The 21,101-nt window shown below is 40.5% G+C and overlaps 2 protein-coding genes across 2 annotated transcripts in view; one reads left to right on the plus strand and one right to left on the minus strand.

The window, feature by feature from the left end:
• Positions 1-1,029: 1,029 nt before the first annotated feature.
• The window catches only part of LOC147446429 (uncharacterized), an 80,424-nt gene continuing 60,352 nt past the window's right edge, over positions 1,030-21,101 (minus strand). The window contains exons 2-8 of the mRNA XM_086525652.1: positions 7,355-7,434; positions 5,867-7,226; positions 2,209-5,796; positions 1,964-2,134; positions 1,792-1,873; positions 1,525-1,702; positions 1,030-1,443 (exon numbers count right to left, since the gene is read on the minus strand). Coding sequence (XP_086381778.1) covers positions 1,042-1,443; positions 1,525-1,702; positions 1,792-1,873; positions 1,964-1,970 — 669 coding nt within the window. The 5' untranslated portion in view covers positions 1,971-2,134; positions 2,209-5,796; positions 5,867-7,226; positions 7,355-7,434 and the 3' untranslated portion in view covers positions 1,030-1,041. The remainder of the gene's footprint in view (positions 1,444-1,524; positions 1,703-1,791; positions 1,874-1,963; positions 2,135-2,208; positions 5,797-5,866; positions 7,227-7,354; positions 7,435-21,101) is intronic.
• On the plus strand, positions 20,198-20,703 carry LOC147446430 (histone H3.2-like). The gene is made up of 3 exons (XM_086525653.1): positions 20,198-20,240; positions 20,389-20,521; positions 20,631-20,703. Exons 1-3 carry the CDS (start codon positions 20,198-20,200, stop codon positions 20,701-20,703), a joined length of 249 nt encoding a protein of 82 aa, XP_086381779.1.

Below are 21,101 nucleotides of genomic sequence, written 5' to 3' on the forward strand. Positions count from 1 at the left end.
AGAACTAGTGCGAGAAGAGCTCTTGTAGAGAGGGGAGTTTTCTTTTACGACTACTTTTACAACGCCCCTTTCTCTGTCCATGGATTTGGCACTTTGAAACCTTTCCCTCTTCCTCAACAAGATTCCTCAAAGTGGCCAATTCCAACTTCAGAAACCTCTGAGTGTTTTGAACTCAAGCTTCATCAGGAAATTTTGAAGTGTTTGCGACCAAACATTGCAAGTAGGCAAGTACGAGTCAGTCTATTTATGCCATTACATGTCTTTATAGATTTCTTCCATGATGAGGAGGTTAGAAAAACAGAAACCATGTTCATCTGCAAATCCCAAACTTGCCTTGATTTTTTAGATGATAATTGGGATGTCAGTGATTCTGAAGGCATTTTGTGCAAAGTTGACAAGCGCTCGATTGTGTGCAAGTGTATGATAGCATCACAGAATTTTATAGTTTCTTTCTACTACATGAGGTGGCATCGAGTGAATGGTCAGTTGGTAGCTATGGATCAAGATTTAAGTGACAATGCTTTTAATCCCTTGATGTCCATCGAGATATGGTTTTCAAATTATTTGCTTACAGTTGTTGTGGTTAGATCAAATGTCACTTTAAGATAGGTTCGAGAGGATCTGTTAAATGAGTCCGATCTCAATTTGCCTTCAAATTTTTTTTTCAAGTGTAACATGCAAAAGGTACTAAGCTACATGTATTACTTTTATACGTTGATATTTCTATCGTGCTCATGTATCCCAATGTCTTATCGCGTACGTTGCATTGCAGGTACCTCACAGACAAGAAAAAACGACTCTTTGTGTACAGATTACCAATGACAGACTTGAAATAGTGAACTAACTGTACACAATGATTCAAATACTATTCTCAAAGATTACTCGACAAAGGCAGCTCTCTACATTACCAAACACCATTGGATCCTCACTCGCCCATTTTTTTGGAAAGCTGTACACAACATTTTGTAAACTTTGAACCATAATCAAAACAAAAGTCAAATTTCGATCCACTGCTTGTAATCAATTTGTTAAAAGTACATTTCATAATCTCTTTCTAATCTTGTGCGTACGGTGATGTGGGGCTGCTGGTTGAGGTTGAGGAGAGGTGGTGGCTTGGGGGTTTGGGGGCTCTGGAGCTGCTTCATGAGCAGCAGAGGTGTTGGGTGGGGGGTTTGAGGGTTCTGGAGCTGTTTCTTCAGGACGAGAGTTGGTGGGAGCTTGGGTTGGGGAGGTATCTGGGGAGATATTGATATGTGCTTGTGTTGGTGTGGCAGACACGGGGTATCTTGTCGGCGGAGGCCTAGGCATGGGCCTTGGTGCTGGCAAGATAAAAGCATCACGTGCTCCGTCTGGACGCATGGTCGCGCAATTGATCAAGTTTTCAATCATTCTGTTTCTAAACGAAGAAACATCAGCCTTTGAATAATCTACCAAATTTCTTACCTGCGTTAAGAACATCATGTTTATTAACATAGCTACTAACTTATTAAGATAAAAATCTGTAAACGAGTGTCAAATGCTTACACTTCTACGACTTCCATCAAGCATGACCCCTAAAAACATTTCTGCATTGAGTAAGACCCTCCATCCACAAGAGTAGGCATCGTCCTGCTTAGGGACTTTGTAACTAATAATCGTAAGATTCTCATATATCTGCTCTTGCGTTAAAGCTTCAAGAGCAGACACAAGCTTTCGAACAGATCTGCGCAAAATATAATTAAATTTCATAAGCGACTTTTAACAAACTTCTATGCGATGTCGAACAAAATACAAAACCTCTTAGCTACGTACTTCACCAATGAAATCCATGGATGAATTAGCAAGGTAGCACCGGTTTCGTTCAAGGTGTAAGAGAACAAGACTCCAATGAGATCTGTTACAAATAAACATAAGCAAAACATATGTCATCACAACAAATTAGAGTTCAAGATAAAATAATTTCACTATTGAAAACATTGCGTACCCTTCATGATAAGCCAGAACAAAAAATTTTGCCGTATCCATGTTCACTGACTGGAACCAGTCAACTATTTCCACTAAAGATGTATCCTCGGCCGTCAAAACGACCGAGAGGTTCGAGTCAAGGACGGTGACATCATCTTGCATATTCCAAGGCAAATTTGAAACTACAAAACTGTAAAGAAATTCGTGTCATACAAAATTGAATATATTAAAAGAATTTATTGTGAAAAAAAGAATAGCACGTACCAAAGCAATCAATTGATGATTGAGTCTGTGAGTTCCCTCGTCCGGTTCTGTAAAATTGCAATCTCGTGGGGGTGATAAGGAAAATATAGAATGCGTCCCCACACAGGAAGGCCAACATGGAAATAGGGAAACAGCAATGAAAAATATTCACCGTTGGCGTCGCTGATGGCATCTGCCATTTGTTCCTCCACCATCTCAAGGCATAACTGCTACAATCTCTCACTATCGTCTTCTATTGTGTCCCGCTCGGTGTTGAGACGGGTGCTATATTGATGCATTTGTGTAGACACTTCATGAACTTTGACCTTGTCAATAGGTGGTATTCTAAGAATATTGTCCATCTTTCGGTCTGAAATACCGGCAGGCGGTATTGTTTTGTCATACCTGAACCTGAGAAGGCGAAGTGTGTTGATGTCTCGCGGCATCAATGTTGTTCTATGGGCGTGGGCCGAGAGGATGTAGCTGTCCTGGAAAAGCTCTACAAAAAAATCCTCGGCGGCCTCGTGCAAGCATCCCATTGCACTTCGAGACCACCAGAAATTCAGGTTGTGTTGCTCGCAAATCTCGCGAACAACTCTCTGGAATGGCAGTTTAGGTATTGCCAATGAAATGTGCTTTTGGAGCTTACGAAGTTCGAGTAGAATGCTCCTATTCTGCTCGTATCTTCTTCTTCGCATTGTTGCCCATAACTGCGGCATGGTCTTGCCCGGAATCACCTGTGATGTTGACGGTTGCATTGTAGACAAGCTAGCCTGGCCCTGCGCACCAGACTGGCCAGGATAAACCTTCCTTGCTGTTTGCTTTGTGGGGGCCATGACCTGAACGAGGAGAATGCGAGGAAATATGGAAATCTGGATGTGGGTAAAAAGGCAGAGTGACTAGAGACACTTCGGAAAAAACGATGAGAAAAAAAAAGGGGGGGGGGGGGGGGGAGGGTGTTTATATTACCGGAATAAGTATAATGAGAAGAGGCGGCTGCACTAATCATGACATTGCGAGGTATGACAGGAAGCGTGCGAGTATAATGATTACGCGCCATGTGGCACATCGGGACTCAAGCGATATTGATGGTGCCCCAACGGGTTGCCCTAGCAACAACGGTAGGTTGCGGCACAACGCGAGGAGGTGGACCACAATACTCTGCACTGTTCGTATCACGTTATGACGCGACAAAAAGCTTTCGCGCCAAAACGCTATAGCGGTGCTTTCGTGGAGCGGCGGCACCAGTTTCGCATTGTGGCGCGACCGTTCCACGACGAATGACACTGGCGTAATCATCACGGCGACTGCATGATGCATACGTGGCACGACAAAAAAGGCATCTCGGCACAACGCAGGAGGCGGATCTGAGTACTCTGGACTGGCCGTATCGCGTTACGACTCGTCAACAAGTTGTCGCGCCAAAACGCGATAGTGGTGCTTTTCTGGTGCAGTGGCACCAGTTTCGCGTTGTGGCGCGATCGTTCCACGGGGGCGGCTGACATGTGGCATAATCATCACGGTGACTGCATGATGTACGCCGGCCCCATGATGCACGTCAATCGATGTCATCATTGTCCTCAGGAGTCCTATACATATGACTTGCTCCCCCATTTGCCCTTTGTTTGGATTTTGTGCTCTCTCGTCTATCTTCGCTTTTGAATTTCCGTTATGGACCCCTTCAATGTTGAAGCAGAGGAGGAAGTGCCTTGCTCTGAGGATGCCCCCCAAGACAAACTATCTCATTTTCTATACCGCATTGGGCTTCAGCAGCACGAGATAGAGATCAGGCCGATGTTCAATCCAGATTTTTCTTTGCATGAGTGGATTGTCTTCGCGCAACATTATCTATCAGGTTTTGATCAGACCTACCAACAGCAAACGTCTGGTGGCATTGTCGAGATACAAGGAGTTCGTTTTGTTCACATGAAGGATATCAATTCGGACTCCTCCAAGAAACACATATTTTCTAGGGAGTTGCCTTAAGCTGCCAGTGCACTTGCGGATAACAGACTACAAGTGTACACTTCATAACCGCAAGTGTCGAGTGGCTGAATATTATGCAGGTTTTATTTTATATTTGTATTTAATTTTGAATGAGCATGCTGATGCTGCAGAGGCCTCGCTAGAGGATCAGATTGGGGAGGGCCAAGAGCCCATCTCTCGGGGAAGCCTTGCCTTGCAGGTTTCAGAGGGAGTCTAGCTTTAGGAGGGTACTTTGCCTACTAGTGTTCTACCTACCATACCTATTGGTGATTTGCAGTATGTCATGCTTAACGACATTATGGAGATTTTTGAACTTCGAGAGGACTATTGCCTTGCCACTGTGGCACAGAATCTCGAAGCGGATGATGCTATCATTGACCCTGAGCACGACAAGTATTCTGTTATAGATGCCCATGTAAATGACGATGAGTTCGTTGACCCCGTAAGTGCACTTGTGATGATTTACAATGATGTTGCTAGGTATGAGCGCACGCTTCCAACAGAAAAGGAGTTCATGGAAGTGCAAAAAATGCTAGGGATTGAAGAAATGGGTAAGGCAAGCACTTCTTCATCATCTTTGGCCTCAACCTCCAATGCGCCCACTAGAGGTCAGAGCAGCATCAACCTATGGAATGAGGACTTACTTGAGGAAGATGAAAACCAGAAGGTAATCTTTTTTTATTTGCCTTACCTTTTTGGTTTCTACTTATCTCATTTCATAACTTTAATTTGTTGCAGTTGGTGGTCTATGATGATACCTTCATTCCTCGCCCTCGTGGACGAGGCATGGGAGATTTAGGAAAGAATTCCTCTCTCGGCCAATACTTAAAGAATCTTAAGTATCCGATTTTTTTGGTCTTCCATTCGTCCTTCTCCAATGACAACGCGGAGCTACCCTTGATGACGTTGAAGACACTTTCAAGATATTTAGGAGGGGCCGTCATTAGGTGGAACGCATATAAAATAATGCTTTTAGAAAAAAAGACCGCATTGTATATGTTTGGCCAATGGCCAGGAATGTATGGTTTGTGTAGTCGCTATTTTTTGACCCAAGCAGCATATGGTTTGGCATGCGGAATCACTGACCCTGCGCAATTACTAGAGTATGACAAGCATGCTATGTTTCGCAATAAACAACCAATTGCGCATTTGCCTACTGAAGAAATGTCTCTTGTGGCTGTGGAGGTGGAGACAAATGTATTATCGACAAACGAACCTGCAGGACTAGGTTGCAAAAGACCAAGCCAAGAAGAAGACGATAACACACAGTTGTCCAAGTTTTTCTAATGCGTTCTTTTTGAAGTCGCCACTCTGCATGTTGCGATGCCACAGAAGATGCCTCCCATATTTCCTTCTTCCGTTGTTTGCTTGCTAATCTCATTGCTTGGCCAATCTGACTGTCTTTGACACATTCCTTTCGGTGTGTTCTATGCATAAGCTTTTGATAAGTCATTGATGTAGTTCCTCCAAACTGTTGGCTTTGTTTGCACCACCTCCGTGACGAGTGTGGCTGAAATAGCCAGTACGGGCTTGGTAGTGAGTTTTCTCCATACCTTGTGTAGACCATATAGCCAAGCTACCATACTACCTAGCAAACCAAGGCATGTGGTTGCATATGATATGCTGCAAAAAAAAACCAGCCTATTGTTTATATGTAAATATATAATCACAATTTTATCAAATAAAGTAATACCATGTAATGAGTTATGTGTTGATTTGTCCATGCAGCTATGAAAGACCTGTGGAAGGTCTCCAGAGCGTCTTGAAACAATGTATAGCCAGTATCTCTCCAAGTATTGAGCTCACAAAACTTGAATATGGAATCCAAACTTTTCCACACGTTCGCTTTGCGAGTCCTTGCTGCACCATTGTCTGCGTGGTCAACCACCGCATTGTGCAGGTTTCTCCACCGGTTGTATCTCAATGTCAGCCTTTTGGCTTTTGCGTTGTCTGGCACTTGTTGGCATCGACAAGAAGAGACGGGTTTTCACACCGCCAATAGACAACTTCTTTGGCACATCTCGACCATTCTTCGACCTCTTCTCGTCCTGCTCTATTTTCACATGTCCTCCATGCAAGCCCATATATGAGAAAACTGTTTCCAATGATAATATAGCCCTTGGTTTTGCTGATGCTGGTCGAGTGGTCCAAGCAAAACAAATGTAAAGAAACATAATTTTATCAATGATTTTGCAGAGTGCATGCATCGTGCAAATATGTACTCTGGATAGTGGAATATCCAACACTGGGCAGAAGTTAAGGTCCTGCAACTGCTTGTCCGGTGCTCTCCTCCAATTTCTTTTGTCAAGAACAATGACTCCTCCCATGCAATACAAACAAGGGCTTTTACTTGTTTCTCCTTTTGAGATGTTGTACATACACTTTAGGGTTTTGAGATCTCCAGCCATATGCCACTCTACTGTGTGTGAACCCATGCCTAATACATCGAGTGTCTTTCCATTTCTCTGTTCGCTTATGACTTCAGGAATACTTGTTTGATGGAAAACCCAGTTAAGAATATCGAAATTCTCTACAGGCACCTGAAATGGGAAAACCAAACCAATCAAATGAAACATGTCTAACCATTTTTTTAAGCAAAAACTTGTTGATATCAAACCTTGAATGTGGCTAATAAGAAAATATTGTTTTTGGATTTCACGCTAAAGTTTCTAAGGTCGTCTGAAGCAATGCTTTCATCTAATTGTCTATTCATAAGTGTTATTGTGACACGCTTAACCTTTGTCTCTTTCACTAGCTCGCACTCATCCAGTTTAAGCACAAACTTCAAGACTCCATTGCATTCCTCTTTAGAAACCTTGAACAATTGAATGAAATATGTCTGCAAAGCTACTAAATCATAAAATATATTATTGTATTTGTCATAGACCACTTCCTCTGCTGATGGCGATCGGTACATTGCTTCAATGTGAAAAGGAGTGCCCAATGTCCGAAGCACTTCCTGGTTGACCTCTAGTCTTGTCTTTCGAATGGAGAAAGGATTTGGCAGCAACGTGTGCTTGAGATTGAACTTCTTACTTTGTTGCTGCATAGTTCTGTAAACAGAAAATTAAGTAAATGGACTATTTCCAAGTTTTCAAATGCTATACATATCCAATATACCTAAAAATTACAGACATTTGATTTGACCGGTGAAGACAATTGATTCAAACACCAGACATACCTAAAAATTGCAGAATAACCTTTGTTGGATATTTCGGCTTCATCCAGAATTGACTGAACATCACGTGTTTGGAGTTGATTCTGTTTCAAAAGAGTGTCAAGTTGCTTAGCAACAATCTTGCAGTAGCACTTATCGTCCAAAAGTCCGACGACATCTTTGCGTTTCAGTATGAGACCATAAGGAATTGAAGAAGTTGGTGTGTTGCTATCAATATTTGACTAAGGATGTAACAACGATCTAAGAATAAATATGAAAAGTAAGATATAAAACTACAAATGTAAAGATGAATTAAACTTGCTTGAATGATAATATTACTTGATTGCTTTAACCCTCTTCTTCAAACCCCTAGAACCAACCTTCAGCTGTTCAATGTCTCGTAAGCGTCGTTCTCTTAACCGAGGACCCAAGACAATATTTTTTTCTCTGAGATCCTGCGTGAGCTGCGTGATGCTTTCGTCCTTGCCTTTCAGTTACTTAGCGCACTCTGTCACAGTTTGCTTCAAGAAAAAGTTTTCTTTGTGTGCAAGGTCTCTCTCAAGCTTAAGAATATCACTTTTGGCCGCCAAATGCTTGGTGTAGCCATATAAACCAAAATAACCGTCTCCTACATAGTTCAGCAACGACGTTATGTTTCTGAATGGTGGAGTTGAGTTGGTGATAGGATGCTCAGGATATATCCTACCATCCACCCAAAGATCGATGCTTTTTTTACCTTGAAATCTGAAGTTCTCTTTTGAAGCTTCAGAAAGGATGCCTCGCTTATTCTTCTTGTGGAGGGGCTCGTATTCTCTGGACAGTTCAATATTCATATGATACACATCGTTTTGACTCCTCGTCTGAGTTCTTTGTGAAGATGATAATGACATTGAGACGACTTGGTGAATGAGAAAGCTCAAAACAGAGGAGAGCGCAAGAGTGGAGCAAATGGAAGAGAGCTCAAGGGAGGAGACTGCGCGCAGGCAGAAAGCAAGAGAGACGCAAAACTGAGGAGAATAATAACATTCAATGCACCTCGTTGAGCGCCAAATCTTAGTTTTGAAAAATCCAAAAGATTGAGACAATCGGCGTTCAATTCGGAGCCGTCGTATGTTATCATTGTCTGAATACTTTTTGAGAGTTTTAATAAACGTGCCCCCCAAATCTGATATCCGAGTTTTTTTGAAAGTGAATATCAAAACTGAAATTAGGGACTTTTTATTATCTCTCTCTAAGCTGACCTGGCATTTCTTACAAGGCCCATTTTTTAGTCCAAACTTTTCCTAATGTATGACCCTTTTTTTTAGGATGAAAACGCTTCTCCAAGGGGGGAGTAATGTCATGCCTAGGGTGAGACCGGGCAGGCCAAGGGCTAGGATGGACATGTAGTCAAGGGGTACTATATTTGATTAGCAATAAGCCTATATAGTGATGATGGGTGGAGAGTTGCATGGTCCAGTCTCCTCTGGTCTTAGAGTCCACCTTTCAAAAATACCTATAGCATGTGCGTTCAAGACATGTTTTTAAAACCCCTCCACACACACACACACACACACACTCTTCATCATGAATTAAAAGACCCCTCTTCCTTCATAAACCTGTAACATTTTTTCAATTTTCCATTTTTAAACCCCTCTTGTACAATTGTGGACATCTCTGATAAAATTCTTTCCAAAACCAATGTCATGTTATGACCAAAAAATGAAATCCCACTCAATTATGTCATAGGCTTTGTCAAAATCAATTTTGAAACAAATGTAGTCTAAGGCCTCACAGATTGTGATGATAGAATCGAGAATAAATATTCTCATGATAAACCCTTCTTGTTCCTTCAAATGAAGCGAATCCATGGTGGGTCTAGACCTTCCAACTAAAGAGAGAAAAAAAAAGATGCTTCATTCCAAAACAATGAGGTGGAAACACCTCCTAGTGCAACTCAAGCATGCCCAACATGTTTCCCCTCTTGCCTTTCATGCTAGAACTCACCCCCACTTGTCTTGGACTTTGCTTCGTAAGTACACATACCACACACACTTATTCAATTCACACAAAACAAGTGTGTGCTACTTTAGACATGTGGCCTACCTAAGCTTAGAAAACAAAGACTAGAGCCAAATTATTAAATGAGGAAGGCTTGATCTAACCTTAGTCTCTAGCTTCTCCCTTTCATTCAATAAAAACCATAAACTTACCTTTTAATTAATTAGCTCAGGTACAAGACCTTTGCACAAACCTTGGAGTCTTATGAAGCTGACCCGGGGCTACATCCTAGCTACTAATTTAGGATCTACTAAATAGGGATAAAATTTGGAAAAGATAAAACTCATCCTTTGGGCTTTGAAACTTTCACCTCCTGTGCTTTGGAGGTGCCGCCAAACTGCTCCCAAAATCTGCTAAATCTAGACCTACTAAATTTAAACATTTCATGAGACAAGTTAGAATTTCACCCTTAGGCTTTCTAGAATTCATACTTAGAGTCTAGAGAGTTATTCTAATGACTTGAGCTTAACCAATCACTTTCTATTTTTAGACTTGTATAATTGCTCAAGCGATCATTTCCTTTGCCTTGTACTTTTGATCAAGGATGCCCAGGATACATTTATCCTTCCTTTACTTATACATATGGATAAGATAATTAATTAGCAATTACCCTTGCTCTTTTATGGAAATTCCTTTTTTGGTCCCAAGCCTTGACCGGTTGGTCCATTAACACTTGATCAATCTCTTTAAGTTATTTTCCTTGGACTGAACTGGCCAATTTAAGTTGGAAATTAATTTTATAAGGCTAGAAATTAATATTCATGACCGTGTTATCAAGTGAGAAATCTCTTCACTATTGGACATCAATCTCGTCTTGTATACTATTCAAGTTTAGTTGTGGGGGTGCTTCTATAGCCTTTAGCCTAGCTTTTGGCAAAGAACAAGCATTAGCAGCCTCTCAATGTTCAGATTCTATAAGAGCTTTCCCCAAAACATTTTTACATGCATTGGAAATGAAAAAATTGAAGTCACTTGAGTTCTCCTTGGCATTCATAGTAGGCATCAAAGAAGCATCCCTATCCACAACCTCTTCATGTGTCGATGTGGAATGTGGAAGAGAAGATTGTCCCAGCATTGTGATAGGGGAAATAGCAGCAAGAATATGCAATCTATTTATTGCGTCTTCAAGTGGAGAGGTGGGGTACCCAAGTTAACAAGATAAGGAAGAAGTGTAGGCAGCCCAATAGAAGAATTGGCTATAGTAGTGATTCCTTGCATCATAAGGTGTTGAACTTGAGAAGCACCACCAGGCTTTGCAGATGAAGAGGTTTGGTTGAGGTCATTGATTAGTGCCTCATGTAGAGCCATAATTATACTCCCCAACAAGGGTGAACCAAAGGCCAATCAAGATGGTATGGATCAAAGGATAGGGTTGAGCGTATCTGATTCCAGATGAACTATGCACAATGAGGTGCATCAAACCTCTGTAGACCTTCTCTTCCAAACTTTACTTGTGTCCACTCTTCACTCTCCTACGTGCGTCACATCTACCACCTCTTATATTTAAGCATTGCTGCATCAAGAGCATCTATAAACCTTGAATAGCTTGGACTTTTCTACAAGTTCTTAATTAACCTTTTTGCATGGTCTCTACCGTACCACCACTTCTATATATACATACTTTAATTAATCTGGTTGTGTTGGGTGTGTGGTCAATAGCATCTCTAAATATTAAAATTCATGGACTTCGTGGGCGTTATTTCCACTTTGCTACAACTCCAATACATTCTCAAAATAAAGAATAGCTATAACTTTGGAAGCTTCAAAATGCAAGAAATATGCACATCATAAGAAAATTTTAAAATTCAATAATCTAAGAACTTAAACCTAAAAAGTTCAGCATGCCTTCTTAGGCCAAATTTCATTCGGTCAAGAAAAAGCTTTGACAATAGGCCTACTATTTTGGCACCAAAATAGGAATGTCCTCGTTTATAGGGATTTGAATAAATGCAATTTCGTCTAAAAAAGAATCTAAAAATTTGTTTCCGAGGGCATTCTATACCCTAATTATAGGATTTTCTATTTGATTTTTGATCTTACCACAATGAAAAATTAGGTTCTTAAAAATACTCAATCTTGAAAAATTGCATGCAATGGTTTTGTAAGGAAAGCTGTTAAAATAAGCAACAATAAAGAGTAGTTATACATTGGTTGATCACCCAATAATATTTTTAGTTGGAGTGCCAAACTTTAAAGATTCATAGTGGATGGATATTGCAGTTGAGGAGGACCGCAACACCATCATCAGTAATCAATTACTCTTGTATTCTTTACAGTCATTGAATGGTGCTAGGATGAGGGGGTGATTGACAAGAATTTTGTTCATGATGATAGCTTATAATCTACCATTTTTGTACCATTCATTGGGCCCCCACATAAAGCATCTAGAATTTCTCTAAATCCAAATAGGCAGCATCATCATGATAGCATACCATCTACCACTATTGTACCATTTGTTGGGCCCACACAGAAAGCATCTAGAATCATTCAATATCCAAATAGGCAACATCATCATGTAAGTATTCCTAGATCTACATAGCCTTTTTCTTTTGTAGATGCTTGTTCAGACGTAGCAATTTAATAGAGTAATCCAAATTAGTGTTTGAATCTAGATCTATAAGAATACCCTTGCCTTTGCTTACTCTATGGGACTCTTGCATTGTTTCCCTAGTGACTCTTTGTGAGTGTGCTCCTAAGTTGGATTAGATTGGATCTGATCCTTCCAATTTTGAGTCTAGTCCTCAGCTTGCCCTCTTGCCTTTGTGGCTCCTTATGTATTGCTAGTGTGCTCACCACCAATTTCCACGAACCTGGTGTTGGAGGAGGTTGTTCATTATCATCATCATCATCATCCTTGCTATTGCTTAAGCTAGCTCCATAGGCTCCTTCTTCTCTTCGTCGTCATCATCTTCATTTTTGCTATTACTTAAGCTAGCTCCATGGTCTCCTTCTTCTCTTTGTCGTCATCATCTTCTTCTTCTTCTTCATCACCCTCTTTCGGTTAGGTTGACTAATCTGGTAGTATACTCTTTAGAATTTGCATCCAAATCAAAATTAACCCACTAAGTTTTGCAAATCTTCCAGATTCAATGTCATATTACCTTCTAGGTTAAATATGTCCGACAGTGACTGGTTGATGGATTTATTCATAATTGAATGTTTAAGAGCGTTGTGAATTGTTTAAAGAGTACTCAAAGCAACCCTTTTTTGATCGAGAAGAGAATTTAGTGCATTGTTTTCCTTGCGCATTTTCTTTTTCTCTTCTTCCAAAATAGAGTTTTGGGCAGTTAGATGATCCAATTTTTGTTTCTAAACTATGATGATTTGCCCATCTTTTTTTTTATCTATTTGATGTTGAGATCTTTTAGGCAGAATTTTTCCTTTCTATACTCTTCAAAGTTGTTTCTAGCCTCTTAAAATTCCTCCTACAGGATGGTGAACTAAGAACATGAAATGGAACCTTGGGATGTCATCATCTCACCAATAGCATTTACAATGGTGTTCCACACTGTCTGAATGGAGGATTCACAACCGTAAAAGCAGTCAATTGTGTTGTTGTTTTTATCTTAGCCTTGAGCTATGTGAAGAGATCTACAAGGTTGTCCTATGTTGGCACATAATCCAAGATGACCTCTCCGACTGAGAGTCTCTCCTTAACATAGTGATAATGCACCTCAATGTGCTTTGTACAAGCAAGAAAGGTTGGGTTTGTCACAACCGTCAATGCGCCTTATATCTCATTGTAAATGAGAGTGCCTATCATAAAATCTAATATCTAACCAACGCAAATGATTTTCTCATATTAAACTAATCATTTAATGTGGGAGAATAAACGGGAACAAGGGGTAGGATATAGACATGTGCTTATAGATATATCTCAACACGGGGCCAATGGTAAAGGGGCCCAAATGAGAGATGGTCTATCAAAGAGAAAGTCTAACCCATGGAGAATACAGACCTTAGGGTTAGCTTCATTGAAGACCTCCAATAATTAGTGTAAAAGTCCTTTGACCTTAGGTAAGCTAGGGTTGAGCTTGAGGTGGAGCTTGAGGTGGGAATCCGGCCCAAGCTTAAGGTGCTTGCGGTGCTTGTCGTGCTTAATGACTAAGATGCTTGAGGTGCTTGATGATTGAGATGCTTGAGGTGCTTGTCATGCTTGAGATGCTAGGGTTGTACTTGAGGTGAGAACCTAGCCCAAGTTTGAGGGGCTTAAGGGCCAAGATTATGGTGAGAACTAGGCCCAAGGTTGAGGGGCTTGAGGTGGCACAAAAGTCAAAGCTAATCCCTACAAGGAGGAGGAGATCCCTAAAAGAGAGGGGATGAGAGAGAGACCACACACACTCACATAAGGCATGCTTGGTACAAAGAAAGCAAGAGGGACACTTGTCAAGTTCCTCCTCATGTTTCCCTCATGGTATGCCTTAAGCCTATTGGTTGGCCACCCATGGGGTCCAATGATAATTTAGAACATTTAATTAATTGTTTTTTCATTTATCAAGTCCCCTATCTCAAAGGAAAAAGGGGGACACTTTTCCCAAGGCTACGCTTGTTGCTTGATATGACTCCTACATATGATTGGCTAGGCCTGGAGGGGTCCAATGAGTTTCCAGCATGAGCTACAAGGGGGGGTCGTCCAAAGCAAGTAGGAGGCTTGCTTAGGGGGTATACTCTCCCACACACACTCTCATTGTGTGAAGTGCAAAGTGCAAGAGCTCCCTCTCCTTCTCCAAGCAAGTAGAGAGTTTGAGAGCCTACACCGACACTCTTGGCTATGGAGTGAAAATCCAACCAAGAGCCATGATTCAATGCTTAAGATTGCCATCTTCTCCATCTTCATTACTATGCTATTATGTATGCTAGCAAGAAGAGTGATGATAAGTGAGGAACTAATTCTTTCTCCTATGAAATGTTTCTTCTTGCTCTTCCCTACCCTCATTCCCTTCTAGCTCTCTCCACCTTCGAAGGTATTTGAGGTCTTAGGAGTGAGGCTTGGGATAGTTAATGCTTTCCCCAAATTTTATGTTATGCTCATGATGCATGAAGCTTTCCATCTTCATTGCATCACCTAGGTCACGAGGAACACAAAGATTGTATTGTAGCAAGTCTCTCTTGATGGGAGAAACCATAAGACAAATGCCTATTGGAGTGGGGACCGGCTCCACATAAATTTGGTCCTCAATTGTTGTCATGTTCTCTAAATACTCTCTCTTGCAAAAGTATTGTTCATGCCAAGTTAAGTAAATCTATGTTTATGTTGCTACCATCAATTATGTTCACCTGCTATGCTCCCAAAGTAATTTCATAAAATAACTCTCTCTAATTTACGCTACTCTCAAGTTAATAGGCCAATTCCATTACATTGGTATCAAAGCATTTGGTTTCTCTCTTCTTGCTTAAGAAGATAGGTCCTTAAGTAGCCTATAAATTGTTGACGTTGTTAATTATATTACAATAAGTGGAACTAGGATCTATTATTGGTTTTGCTGAGCCCACTATGTGGGATATGGTGCACACCTCGGGAGCTTTGGACTTAATAATGGAGTCTTTTTAAACTTGCCTACAGCTTCACCATTATTGAGCCATAATAAGTTCAAAAGGAGATAGCCCTCGACAACTCTGCTATGTTAGACCTACTCAACTACTCTCTATAATTAACCACTTCGAGCCGTGGGTGTAGATACTTAAGAGCCAATTTTCAAAGGCTAAGAGGAGTGGCAACTAAGGTTTTGAATTGCCAAAGCATACACTAAGTACGTACATAAATTTTGTTAACATGGCTGACAATAACCAAGAGAGTATAATGAACATAGATACCTTTGATTTTGCACATGAAGGTTCTAATGATGATGCCCCCATGTTTGTGAATTATCTCATAACTAGGTTGAAGCAAGCTATGGGCAACCCTGCTTTGCAAGCCGAAGTTACTCAACAACTTTGCGCTTATCGAATTTACCTTCCTCTCCAAGAGGAGTGAGAGCTTAGGAGGCCTCTTGAAGAGACCCCCAAGAGAAGACTCTCTCCCATACGAGAGGAGGAATCCAAAGAGCAAGAAAGAAATGAGACTTTAAGTTCCTCTGAAGATGTGGCTCCATGAAGATGGCGGTCTAGACGATTGCCCACTCCTCCCAAGAGGAAAAGATCAACACACAATTCTTCTCCTCTCCATTCGGGAAGGGAAGAGAGGAAACAAACAAAGAAAGGGCTAGAAAGAGGCCACCCTCTTCTCTTTCTTGTTCACCTTCCTCCTCTTCCAAAGAAATCTACGGCTATTCTCCTAGAGAATACAAGAGGGGAGGACATCACAAATCATACCTTGCATGGCAAAGGTCACAAAAACTAAAGAAGTTCAAGGAGGGAGGAAAGAGTATCTCTTTTCTCACCTATGATGGCACATTTGGTGATACCCACAAAGTGTTGGCTTTCATCCATCAATTTGATGCGACCTTTGGAGACAAGGGATTCACAGAGTCCTTTAAGCTACACCATGTAGCTATGCACTTCCAAAAATCAACTCGTCAATGGTGGGCTAGCCTTCGTGGAAACGGCAAAGCCTCAAAGACATGGAAAACTCTACGAGTTTCCATAATGAAGCGATTCCTTGCAAGCGATGCACAGGACAAAGTGCTTAGCGAATGGTGCAGTTTGAAGCTTCTCTCTCATGAGTCTATCCACAAGTATATAGAAAAGTTTGGTATTTACATCTCAAAGCTACCGTCTTTCAAAAGATAGACTTTGTCGCGCAAAAGCAGCAATTTTGTGTGGGATTACCTAAAGAGATGGCCGAATACATCAACTCTCAACGGCCTGGTTCTATCAGCGAGGTAATCCATCAGACCATGGTTTCTTCACGCATCAATTTCCATCAAGGGGCTAGACGGAATGTGAGGCCCATGGAAAACAAAGACAAACATGATGCAAAGGGGAAAACCAATGCTCAAAATTCTTCTCAAGGCACTTCCAACAACAATAACAATCGGTCCAAGGAGAAGGGAACTTACAAAGGCAAAAAGAGCTTGAAGCTTTTTGCAAGGGCCATAAGTGTTTCAAGTGTGGGGAGCAAGGACATGGCTACCGTTCTTGCCCCAATAATAATGCTTGCAATGAGACTCCTAGGGCTTCCACCATCGAAGCTCCAAAAGAGGACATTCATTGCAAAGGATCATCACTTTCCTATGCTTTGGGAAAGGTAAGAGAGCATGATGCCTTCATCTTGTTTGACCCTGGCTCTACTCACAACTTCATATCAACGGAGTTGGCCACCAATTGGGAATTCAATCTTTCGAGATGGGAGATATGGTAATGGCTGACACAGCTTTCAAGGGACAACAAGCCTCCGTTACTCCCTTCATTGGGAAGTTGAGGCTTCATGTACAACGCTATGTTGACAAAGAAGACTTTTTCATCTCTCCTCTCCAACATGAGGATGCTATCCTAGAGGAGCCATGGTTTGATCGCATGGCTGCCAATATGAAGTTCCCTACAAGGAGAATCTATTTTACCTACATGGGAAAGAACATGTATATAGATGCTAGTGAGCGTGGTCGCACTATTCCACTTGTAAATCCTCCTGCTTTTGATAAATCAATGAAGAGCTCAGTTTCTGTGTACATGATTTTTGTCAAAGAGTCTCTAAAAGATCCTAATGTTTCATCAAATATAAATGGTATGAATCAAGAAGAGTTAGACTTGTCGAATTTTCTGAAAGGATTCAAGATATGTTCTTCAATGATATCCCTATGGACTTGCCTCCAAAACGAGGGGATGATGACCATCGCATTGAGCTCTTTCTAGGAAGCTCACCGCCTAACAAGCCTCCTTATCGAGTCTCACAAGCTCAACAAGAGGAGATCATGAGGCAAGTACATGAATTGGTATGGTGAGGCCTAGTTCCTCTCCCTTTTGTTGTCCAGTTCTTTTAGTGCAAAAGAAAGATGGTACATATCGTATGTGTATGGACTATCGAGCACTAGACCATATCACTATCAAAAATAGATTTCTCATGCCTCGGATAAAAGATTTGTTTGATCAGCTACGGGTGATACCATTTAACGAGCAGTGAAAAGCGAGCAAGGGATAAACATCGAGCAAAGAATAAAAATAGATAGATAATATTGACCACGTTCAATTGTTTTTGTCTTCCATGTCCACTTCCTCCAAGCTTTAGTTGCATGTATGCATCATGTAAAAGTGGGTTTTTTTAATACTCTTTAGTGCCTCCTATGAACTTACCTAGGTATAGAAGATCGGTTGTTTTGATAGGTAATCCATATACCTATTTTGATGTTAAAGTCATGTGTGATCAAATAAACATGAACCTAACTTTTCTTGTATTCAATGCTAGATCATCTTAACATCAAAGCTACACAATAATGCTTGCCAATATATTGATATACATGATGCAATAACATATGATATTGACAATAATTGTACTTTTACTTTTGCTATGCATAGACAAAAAGAGATCTTAAAATTAACAAAAACCATGTTGATTTTAAACACAAAGATGCAGTAGGCAAGCACACTAGTTTTCTATCACTACCAAGATTGAAATCTCCGAAATTAGTAAAGGAGACTATTATTAAGAAAATTAGAAGTGTACTAGAGATGAAACTAAAGAAGAGAAAAGGCATAGTACGAATGAAATCTATCAAAAAAGAAGCCACGACAAAGGTACAACAAACACATTAATAACCTTCTCCTTGGTATCCATACTATTGATGTAGTTTGTTGCTTCACTTGTACTTACATCTCCATCATCCACATCACAATACTAATCACGCTCATCTATTTCTTGAATGACACTATTGTATGATTATCTGTATTGACTACCTGCTAAGTATTTGAAGTTATCGAAATGCTATCATAAAATGCTATAATGAAGCCCTTGATTGGATGTCTTTTAGCATCAAGGGATTGTCAATGAAGGCTAATAATTTTTTAACTTTATTGGTGGTGCTATGAAAAAGTCCATTGGAAATTGAAATCAGGAGTCTAGAGGATGGAAAGAAAAAGATGGTAGAAACTTAAAAAGTGAATCTCAAGTTTGATAAATGGTGAGAAATTTTGGTTTTGCTTGATTACAAAAGAAAACATCTCTTCCACAAGTATAGAATTTTCTTTACTTGCCTTTTATGAATCAAAATAAGCAATGATTAATACGGATCTAGAAAATGGTGGGAACACTACTTGATCAATTTAGGATTGTGTCAAAAACACAAGTACAAGAGTTTTTGTATGGCTGATAATGTTTAAAAGGATGTTGTAGGTCTTGATAACATTGAATTTCCTATGTGCAATCAATGCTTTATAAGATACTCATGTCTTTTCAACTTGTTGGGCATCAACTATCAGGTTTGCTTTGAGCAGGTGCTAAAAGGATTTGCAAGGATTGTTTAGTCAGTCGAGATAGACATATGTGATGCTTTAGACATATGTGATGCTTTATCTGTAGTTGTTCTCATTGTAGTTTATAGTATGGATGTAGATATCCTCTTGTATTTTTTTTAATAACACTCTCGATGTGAAAAGATTGCCTAAAGGAAAAAGCAATGTGTATGCTTCAGTAGTGGAAGGGGGGTTCCTTTTTGTATAGTAGAGTCATAGAAAGAAATTTATTACATTTTATTTTGATAAGAGAAGAAACGTTGGACCACACAAATACATCCTAACCTTATAAGAGCTAAACGTTCTATTTTCCCAAATTTTCCCCCTTCTATGTAGTGTGCTATGTAGTGATAGAGAATAAGAGCTCTGAAGCCTACACTTTCTTATTTGTAAAAGAAGATATGAGCATTGATGATAGACAAACTCTACAAAGTTAAATGTGAAGGGATTTTATTTGTATTGATCTAGGTTTTTTTTGTTTTTTGTTTTTTTTGCAAAACTCACAATTATGAGTGATTGTATTATAAAGTCACCGAGAAATATACAAATCATCCTCAAGCTCATGTCGAGTCTTGAGGGATAGAAAGTTACGTGCACCTAGTAACTTACTATTGCAATAGCAAGGCTTGACCAAATGGCGAGGGTCTCCCTAAGCCAATCATCTGAGTTATGCCTTTTACCTACCACATATATTATCTCCTTGATTTCTTGTACAATCTATATCAGATTTATGACGTCGAGTTTTAAACTAATAGAAGAATCCCCCAATAGCTCACATAAAAGAATAGATCCCATGAAAAGAGCACATTGTATAGATTTTTGTACAACTAGTGAATAGGTGGATTTCTTTTGAATTGGTATCAAAAGTCAATGTGAATCGAAGTAACAGATGGGGCTATGAGATATGTTTTGTGAAAGATTATGTCATGTGAAGAAAACTCCAAAACTAGTCTAGTGAATGGATAATTCTTAAGTTGTGGACTCATACATGCACCAACAAACTAGTGAATGGATAATTCTTAAGTTGTGGACTCTTACATGCACCAACAAACTTGGAACATAGGCATTGTTCGTGTCCTTGTAGTACATACTTGAAGCGGATTGCAACGCGGATTGTTGCATGTTTTTCATTTACATGCAAAATGGAGAGAAGATGAGTTTTTTTGGCTATGTTTGACTTGGTGAGGATCAATGATTTTTAACTTAGGGGGTCCTCAAGGCACATAAATTATCCTCACCAAGCCTTGAGTAATAGCATTTGGAAACGCAAGTTTGGAGGGCTAGGTGAGAGATATTGCAGGGTTCCTCACCTAGCCTTTTAGAATTGCGCTTCGAAATGCAAGTCTGCAGGGTCTGGTGAGAGACCCTATAGGGGGATGGTCAAGCGAATATCTTTTGCCTCACCAGGCCTTGGAGAATTGCGTTTGGAAACGCTAGTGTGGAATGGCAGGTGAGAGATCTTTCAGAGATCGTGATCTGGAGGAAGGTCTTCCGTGAATGGGTGTGTGAGAGAGAGAGAGAGAGAGAGAGAGAGGGGGGATACTGTTATGGTATGAGAATCAAAGCCATGGACACTGGGGCTAGCTGAGTGCTTGCTTCACTCCTCACGTGCAAGTAGCTTGCCACCAAGGCAGCAAGGAAGTTGGACCTTCCCACTGGTGGTGTCAAGAAGCCCCATCGCTTCAGGCCCGACACCGTTGCTCTTCGTGAAATTCGCAAGTACCAGAAAAGTGCAGATCTTCTCATTTGCAAGATTCCCTTCCAAGGGTTAGTGCCAGAAATCGCCCAAGATTTCAAAACCGACCTGTGCTTTCAAAGCTCTGTTGTTCTCGCTCTAGAAGAAGCAGCTGAATCTTATCTTGTTGGGCTTTTTGAGGATACTAACCTCTGCACTATTCATGCCTAAAGATATTCAGCTTCCTCGTTGTATCCGCGGTGAGCGAGCTTAGATGCCCATCATCTCTCTTCAATGATGTATTTATGCACCTTCATACTCACAAGAAGTTTTGGACAAATTCTTACAATAATTCTCACATTGTGACTTACCTCAACATCATGAGCTTTTGTAAGGGAGGCACCGCATACCTAGCTAGGTACGATTGGGGCAGGGGACTGTCGGCCCGGGGCGGGGGGGGGTGGGCGGTGGTCCCCTACCCCCAATCATACCTAGCTAGGTATGCGGTGCCAAGCTCATGATGTTATTCATTGTATGAAAAACATTGGAAAAGTCTCCATTTTCCTACATGAGAAAATTTCTAAATTTTCTTGTGACTCAAAATTTATCTCTCTCTTGATACTTCTGATTTGGCTCTCTTTCTTTGCGATCGTTTCTCTCTCTCTCTCTCTC

Source organism: Adiantum capillus-veneris, chromosome 12, assembly GCF_014529385.1.
Source record: "Adiantum capillus-veneris isolate H3 chromosome 12, ASM1452938v2, whole genome shotgun sequence".
NCBI lineage: Eukaryota > Viridiplantae > Streptophyta > Polypodiopsida > Polypodiales > Pteridaceae > Adiantum > Adiantum capillus-veneris.

What these genes read in the sequence shown, in the direction of transcription:
- LOC147446430 (XM_086525653.1), top strand. Translation starts at nt 20,198, where the DNA reads ATGGCAGGTGAGAGATCTTTCAGAGATCGTGATCTGGAGGAAG. An exon ending in AGATCGTGATCTGGAGGAAG is followed by an intron (nt 20,241 to 20,388) that starts GTCTTCCGTGAA and finishes CCACCAAGGCAG; the next exon opens with CAAGGAAGTTGGACCTTCCC. An exon ending in TGCAAGATTCCCTTCCAAGG is followed by an intron (nt 20,522 to 20,630) that starts GTTAGTGCCAGA and finishes GGGCTTTTTGAG; the next exon opens with GATACTAACCTCTGCACTAT.